Source organism: Rhea americana, unplaced genomic scaffold (genome assembly GCF_003343005.1).
Source record: "Rhea americana isolate MKP2758 unplaced genomic scaffold, rheAme1 scaffold_71, whole genome shotgun sequence".
Taxonomy (NCBI): Eukaryota; Metazoa; Chordata; class Aves; order Rheiformes; family Rheidae; genus Rhea; species Rhea americana.
The window spans coordinates 2,631,195-2,639,260 of NW_028186879.1; the positions used below are offsets into that span (position 1 = coordinate 2,631,195).

At 41.6% G+C, this 8,066-nt stretch overlaps 1 protein-coding gene and 1 long non-coding RNA gene across 3 annotated transcripts; one reads left to right on the top strand and one right to left on the bottom strand.

The window, feature by feature from the left end:
* The first annotated feature begins 376 nt into the window (after nt 1-376).
* Nucleotides 377-5,870, top strand: LOC146586147 (uncharacterized). Its single transcript, XM_085321794.1, has 3 exons — nt 377-542; nt 2,620-2,682; nt 5,065-5,870. The coding sequence occupies exons 1-3, from the start codon at nt 377-379 to the stop codon at nt 5,868-5,870; spliced, it is 1,035 nt and encodes a 344-aa protein (XP_085177920.1).
* Nucleotides 5,871-6,835: 965 nt separating this feature from the next.
* LOC146586148 (uncharacterized) lies at nt 6,836-7,954 on the bottom strand. 2 transcript variants are annotated; one of them, XR_014897858.1, is made up of 2 exons: nt 7,755-7,954; nt 6,836-7,060 (listed from the first exon to the last, which is right to left on the bottom strand). It is a non-coding gene; the product is annotated as an uncharacterized LOC146586148 (long non-coding RNA). The 2 variants fall into 2 exon arrangements; XR_014897859.1 differs by having other exon boundaries at nt 7,723-7,954.
* Between the last annotated feature and the right edge of the window lie 112 nt (nt 7,955-8,066).

Here is an 8,066-nt window from a genome sequence, read left to right on the forward strand (position 1 = left end):
TCTATTTCTTTGCAGAGTTACGTACTTCCATGAGTCACACATAAGAAAATATGATGCTCCCAATCATAGGGAATTCAGAAATATTTTAAAGTTCAGTTGAAGTCTCAACAGTATCATGAAACTGTGACTGATATTCCTATTAAAATATTATTTGAAATAGCACTCATCAGTCTCCAAGATTGTATCTAATCCTACAGACTTGTAAAAAAAAAAAAAAAAAAAAAGGTTGTGGTGATAATCCATTTCCTCCCCTCACTCCACATCCCCTTCCTGCACTCACAAGCTCACAGGCTAAATATAGGAAGAGAGACAATGAGGCAGATCTACTTTTCCTTTCTTAAATCTTTCAGCCAAAATCATATAATCTATCTAAAGAATGAAAAGTTGGATTATACTGCTGGCTATTATAGTCAGCACAGAAGAAACACAAAAACAGGATATCTGTACCCGAGGGTATCCTGGCATTCCTGGCAATCCTGGACACAATGGCATACCTGGACGTGATGGACGTGACGGCTTAAAAGGCGACAAGGGAGATACAGGTACTACGTTCAGCTTAAGTGATTTGATGTATGAAATTGAGTGCCATTAGTTGTCAAAGCTGTCTGTAGTCACAGCTTGGTAACAGGATTATTCTGCCTAGCCTTCAGAACACATTTCACACACTCTTCTATTTCCCTGTTTGAAGAAGGAAATGTAAGGGAAGTCCTAAGAAAGAGAGCAAGATAGCAAACACTATTGAGAGGTCAAATGCAGGGGGCAAGAACAACTTAAACCAAGAAAGACTTTATCTTCTATTTTGGGAACATTTTTCAGATCTGTCTGAAAAWTTTAAAGCCTGCAAAACTGCTGTTACATTTACAAGACAGCAACTATGTTTCTGTAAAGAACTTCTGCAACAAACTTCAAGCCCACAAAAAAAAAAGAAGAAAAAAAGAAAAGAACACCACTGATTTCTTGTTTAGTATAATAGGAAGGGTGTAGCAACAAGATTTCTMTTTTTCACCTAAATTTTACATCTGTAGGATTTGATTCTGGGTGTATTTACTTGCTGTAACTCAAGAGCCATTAYAGTAAACTTCAGGAATGGAGACTACTGAAAAAAAAACAGTGTGGGATTCATGCTTGCTGTACGAGGCTATAAMAGAGATTTGAGTATTTTACTGAGACAGAGGTAACCTTCTCAGCTTCCTAAAACTCATCACTCCCATGGTACTTCAAGCCTTGGGATAAGGCTAGTGCGTTCACTGGTGCTGGACTATCAAGGTCAAGGTTCCACAAGATGACAAATTTGTGGACACTGAGACTTCATCAGAAGCGTTACAACCTCAGAATGCAAAGCACAGAACAAGTGCAAATCTGCTGCTCCAAATTTGTTCAAAAATTCTGTGCGGTGAACTTTTCTCCAACAGGCTTCGTGTGCCATCACACAGGTTTCATTATGGTTTAATGTACAGATCCATCACAAACAACTGCTATTACGGGCCTAGTTAATCCAGCACCACACCCCAGTCCAGATCATTCCTTCTATAGAGATCTGATCTTAACRATTGTGAATCACAGCTCTTTTCTGTAATGCACACAATCTAGTTCATGAACCAAACTGAGGTCAGTGGTCTAAAATAAATTAACTTTAAACACACTTAAGTATTCTGCTTCACCTTTGAAGCTAATGGAAATCTCTGCCTTTTACAGATTGGGCTGCTGATGCAATCACRAAATCAAAAGCTAATCACCTTCACCAGAAAAGTACATGCCTCCACAGAAAGTGCATGCTGCAGTATCAGTGCTGAAGGTGTAGTCTGATGTGCACTTCCTTGGTGGTAATGCAGGCATAAGCAGGATTCTCTACCAGATCCTTTTGCCATCCCTTCACTCTTCTCTTTTATACAACACAACTGTTTGTGTGGCCACACAGTAAACTAGATCATCTGAAAAATAACCAGCACTTCTAATTTGGGCAATGAAGAGTTGCTCACTGCATACTGCCTGCCCTGGGTGACTGAAAAACAAGTCTATCTCACCAATTGCTAAAGAGTTAAACTCTTTTGTTTTTTAACATGATCTATACAACCCCTGTCAAGCAATTGCTCTTCTCCTTCCTCTGCTTTCAGTGTCCCAGCCTGTCTGAAAACAAAACCTTCTAAAATCTAGAAACAACATCAAAAACAATCCATTAGCTTCTTATTAAGCAGGTACAGTAAATTGCCTTCTGTTTTTATATGCAGAAGTTTAGCAGGAGTCCAGGAGAGTCTGAAAATGGAAAATTGAGAACTTTCTTTCATTTCTCTTACAAAGTCCCACACTTTACTCCAGTTCTCATCAAAATCTGAGCAACATCACATGATACCTGATCACAGGTTTCTGATAAAGCSTCCACCTTTTTTTTTCCTAAATTAAGTTATTGTGATGGCTGTGTTGACTTTTCTGTATTTGAACAAACTGGGGTGACTGTACCGTTCTTTATATTGTATATTCACAAATACCTTTAAAGTTCAGCAATAAAACTTCTGTTTACATCACTGTTTACCCAYGCTTAGAGATCACAGCAAAATTCAAATCTTGGTTTTGTGGTAATTCAATTGTTTAATGAAGAACTGTTTTTCTCTTTTGTACTAGGAGAAGCAGGGCTTCCTGGATCTCCAGGGAAAGATGGTGCAAATGGAGAGAAAGGAGAACGAGGTCAGAGAAAAAGAATTTCAAAATTTATTAGCTTTCTATCAACTGCTTCCCCTGGGTTTGTGAACACTCAAAGTGCTAAACATTAGCATAAGCTGAAGTATCATACAGCTACCATATATCYATGTACACAACACAAGTATAGCTCTTTAAAAATCTTCATCCAGACGCAGTAGAGGCTGCACATAATCACTGATAATACAGAGGGAAATTTATCACCTCCAGTTATCTTGCTGCCTCTGAACACCGATACACACCTTTCCTATCTCTGATCCCATCATCGGCTGTTGAGGAAGAACCATGTTCTTGAGGAAGAATACCAGAACTACAGCCACTTCAGGAAAGATACCCCTGCAACTAGGTATGTATTTTCAGGGAAAGGTACTTTAAAAAAGGAATTAGTGAAGGCATGAGTCATACAGCTGAAAATAGAGAAAACCCCTTCATACATGAGATGAATAGGGTAAGTAACGGAGCCAAAATCTGACAAGGGAAGGCATCTATTTCTAGAGTAAATATACATAAAACACTTAAAAGAGACACATAAAAGATTCTATTCCTGTACTTTTTCCAAGCTTTGGTGCAATCATGGCACATGCAGACACGCTGGGACTCAGCCAGCAACAGCAGTAGTCTCTTAAAATATAAGCTCATGAGACACCAGTCCCAAGACCCTGATTTAAAAGGGCTAGCCAGATCTTCTAAGAGAAGGGTTGCTGGATATCCTATACATCCTGGGGCTCACCATTTCTCATATTTCTGTAGCCTTTTCCTGTCTTGTCATGGCAGTCATAAATTTCTCCAAAATCCCAGCAGCCCAAGCTACCAAGAATGCTGGAAAGTAGGTACTTCCCTGCTTCAGCCAAACTATGTACATACAGCAAGCCTGCTGCGTTGGATGGATGTGCATGTGCAGTGACTTGTCGTAAATGCAGGGAGTCAAGTTGGAGTCAGCCACTGTGCAAATAGTATTGCATCATTCTGCAAAAAGTCAGTAACTCAGATGTAGAATTCTCAGACTAATTGTGCACGRGCAATTTATATATGCAAAAGCATAGAAAACTCCAAAATACACAGTGTCCAGGTCCTGCAAAATACTTAAGATGATCCTGAAAAATAAAACATGGTACACTGGCTTCAGCAGAGGCTGTGGGAGCTCACTGAAAAGGTTGAGTATGCACTTAAGTTGCTAACCTGTGCAGAGCCCATGCTTGCTTCTGCCATGGCTTTACTGCTTGAGCTACTGCATGCTGCAGTCACACTTCTGGCTGCATGAGGGACCCTTCTTTATTTTCCTTGGAATATTCCATTGCAAACGTTCTGCGTTTGTGCCAGAGACAGAAAGTACACAGTCTGCATGGGGTTACCCTCAGCCGCATAGGAGTGATTACAGGCGACTCCATATCCCTCAGACTTTTCTCCAGCGCATTAGAAAAGACTTCAGTGCTCAAGAATGAGAGACATGAGGAGAAATGTTTAAAGTTACCAAGGCTACCTTCTCTTCCTTTGACCTTACCCCATTAGCTCTGTGCTGCTTCTCTCAAGGCCTCAGTAAGGAACCTCACTTGTCATGTTTTCAGTTTATTGCTGCTGTTAAATACTCTTAATAACTTCAAAGAGGCCAGGAGTAACGTAAATACAGTGTTATTTCTACCAGCTAAAGCTGGGAGCTTTATGCAGAAATCATYAGATTCTTTTGCTGAATAATAGAACATGTGAACATTATAGTATCTTCTGACATTCAAATCTATCARCTGATAACTTGCCCATCACACCACGAAACTTTCACCTGGAAATCTCTGCAGTAATCAGTGGATTTTCAAGGGTTCTGAGCTTCAGTGCAAGTGTGACTGAAGGATAAATGGAGTATGAGAGAGGAAGTAACACGGACAAAGACCCTTTAGTTGCACTTCAGTAGCCATCTAGGCAACTCAGCAAAGTCTCATTGTGTAGAAACTATGGAAACACAAGGCAAGTAAGTACTGAGGGTCACCTTGCGGAGCACCCATTCCACGCATTAGCTTGTGAACCATTTACTTTGTTTACCCAAGGCTGAAAACAGTGTCTGGACACACGATGCTGGTGCTTGAGATGGTCTGAGCTTTCAGTGCTATCATCCGCCTGTAGACAAAGTGAGTAATCACCTATATCTTCCTTTCAGCTCATTCTCGCTGTTCTTAGCTTGCGCAGCTGCTTTTTAAGGCAATAGCAGGTTCATTTTATGTTTATCCTACACTTCCATGCATGAGATACTGTATGTACAGCAAGTGYAGTATGCACAGTGAAGACATACACCTATACATATATGTCTTTGTGCTGAAATTCATGTTTTGCTTCACTAATCCACTGGAAGATCACAAGAAAATGTCATTCCTTTTCATTTAGGAACCAATGGGACTGTTGAAGAGAAGGGGAACAAAGGAGAAAAAGGAGAAAGAGGACGACCTGGGAAACTTGGACCAAAAGGAATTATAGGGTCAGTGGGTTACAAAGGTCAGAAGGGAGAACTCGGACTGCAGGGGCAAAGGGGATTAAAAGGAGACATCGGGCCCATAGGTCCAAAAGGGACAAAGGGTGAAATCGGTCATCCTGGAAGAACTGGTTTGCCAGGGCCTATTGGCCCAGTTGGTAACCCAGGTCCTAAAGGTAATACTGGTGATTYGGGGCCGCAGGGTAATCCAGGAGTTCAGGGGGAAAGGGGTTTGAAAGGGGACAGAGGAGATAAAGGAAATGTTGGTGCCACCCCAGTCCTGCCAAGAAGTGCTTTCAGTGTAGGCCTTACAGTCGCCACCAAATTTCCCCCTTCTAATCGCCCCATCCAGTTCGACAAGGTGCTGTATAACGGTCTAAATGACTATAACCCAACTACTGGCAAATTCACCTGCAAGTATTCTGGTGTTTACTATTTCACCTACCACATCACCGTCTACTCAAGGAATGTCAGAGTAGCTCTAGTGAAAAATGGGATCAAGCTGCTGCACACTGTGGACAGATACCAAGGCTCTGAGGACCAGGCCTCCGGAGCTACCATCCTGGAACTCCAGAGCGGAGATGAGGTGTGGCTGCAGGYTCACCCAGGAGAAGCTTTTAATGGGCTGTTTGCTGACGCGGATGACGACACAACCTTCACTGGATTCCTACTATTTAGTAACTCTGACATGCTGGAGTCACTGCCATTACCTGCAACGTAAATCCATGTTCTGTTAGTCTTTGACTTGGGTGAATTGTCTGATTTCTATTGACCCGAGTTTCAGGATGTTGTAAGCAATGGAGGTGCTGTACTATACACAACGCTGCTGTATTTCTTCCCCAGTCTTGAACTTCCTAACAGTGGTTCCAGCTTGCATTTTAGCTTTTTTTCCTAAGGAAACAAGACTTACTCAAGAAYGCTCTATGTCTATGCCCCCCATTTCTCCCTAATAAAGTTTCTCCTGGCCAATTTCAACTGAAGTCAATAGACAACAGAAAACATACAGGGAGGTATGCCAAAGGCTAAAAATGAGAACAAGGACTGCTGGGCAGGATGGGACCAGGTAAAGATCTCCCTGAAAGTGCAGAAAACTGCAGTTAAGGAATGAAGAGAATCTGCTAATGCCCCAGTGGAGAGAAACTGAGGGAGAATTCAGCCTTTACTCATTTAGTTTCACAGCAGTGGTCTGGCCACTCAGCATTTCTGTATTGTTCAGTCAGAACAGTAAAGTGTAGCTATGGAAGGAACTGAAGTCATCTCAGTGGAAAGGTGCAGGACCATACTACATGTATCTGTAAGATGGCCAGGCCTCTGTATGCCTGCAAGTGTTCTTTGCTTAAGAACAACTTTCTGTGCTGCATTTTGCATGCATGACTAACTGTTAAGCACAGCTCAAGACAAATAATCACACTCTGAAGAATTTGTATTAAACTTATGTTTCAGCCACGAATTATATGCTTATTTATTAAACTGTTCTAACCTACCGTTGTTAGATTTGCTTTTTAAAAGAGATAAAATAAGTGGTCTGACACATTTTTTGCCTGCAGTTCCGGGACAATTGATTTTAACAAATGACTTCTGTGTAAGTAAGGGCAACTCGTGTCTACAGTACTGGGCTTGATACTGGTTTGGTAACTTACTATAATTATACAGTGGTACACATTCCAGTTCTGAAGGACAAATGTCTTAAAAGAAAGTGGAACCAAATTTTCTCATACGGTCATCAAAACATTACAGTACCTTCTAACTACATCATATTACCCATATTTGAATTTATAAACGTTAGTCTTATTAGAACTTCTTTAGTTTCTTTTCCTTTGGCTTTCTTTAGATTTCATACATTACAGTCCCCATGATTTCTCTTCCATATGTCCTTGYGTAAGACAATTTTCATTCTTCTGGCAGCCTCAGCTGTTAAAAAAAAATCATTATTCAGATTCTAAGCACACACTTGGTTTCAAACGTACATTTGAGTTCTTCTGCTGCCTTTTTTCCTTTTAGAATGCACCTATTTCACATTTCCAAACTTTTCAATTCATACACCTTTGTAATTCTAGTAGCTGGAATTTAAGAAAAATGCTGTTGTAAGACCTGTGATAAAACTAGGTTGGTTTGCACCATTTCAAAGTAAATTTCAAACTTGAGTTTAGCACAGTTTSACTCCTCCACACAGACTGCTTACTTTTGGTCACATATCAGTTTTGGTGCGGCTGGTCGGAGCTTTTAAACATTGCTTTTAAATATGGTTCTTTGTTCTGTGCTTAGCTAGAGGTCTGAAACGGAGCAAAATTAAACAACAGAAGAAAAAGTTGTGTCGATTCTCTGACATGGATATTTAATGTCAAGTGCAAAAATACAGCATAACATTGCTAAAGCAGAAGTACTTATACACTGTATTTCAGAACTAACAGATGCAAAATAAAGTCTCCAAACTTAAGTATAACCTTCATCAACACCAGAAAAGCCATATTGGAGAACTGCTCCAGTTATTATTCCCTGCGTCATAAAACTTTATTTTTTGTCAATTTTCTCAGGTTTTCCACTGCCCTTTTCCCCCTAAAATGCAAACATACGAAAAAAATGCCGTGAAGTCTCGTTCTGTTACCCTCGGAAGCGAATAAAGCAGAGGAGTGTGCTGGCATAGGCAGGGCATCACCATGAAACTCTGCGCGAACGCGATGTGACACGATGAGCTCCGATTTCTGATGCCTCTAACACCGCCGACAAGGCGAGGAAACACGAAGAGACCGTCGCAGCCGTCAGGTCGCGCCGCACCGCCCCCGCGCGGCTCCGCCCGCCCCTCCGCCCCCGCGGGCCGGGACACGCGGAGGTCACGGCCCACCCCGGAACTGCGATCGCAGGCCGCGCCGCGCCTCCCTCCCTCCGCCATGCTGGCCGGGTGCAGGCGGGCGCTGCC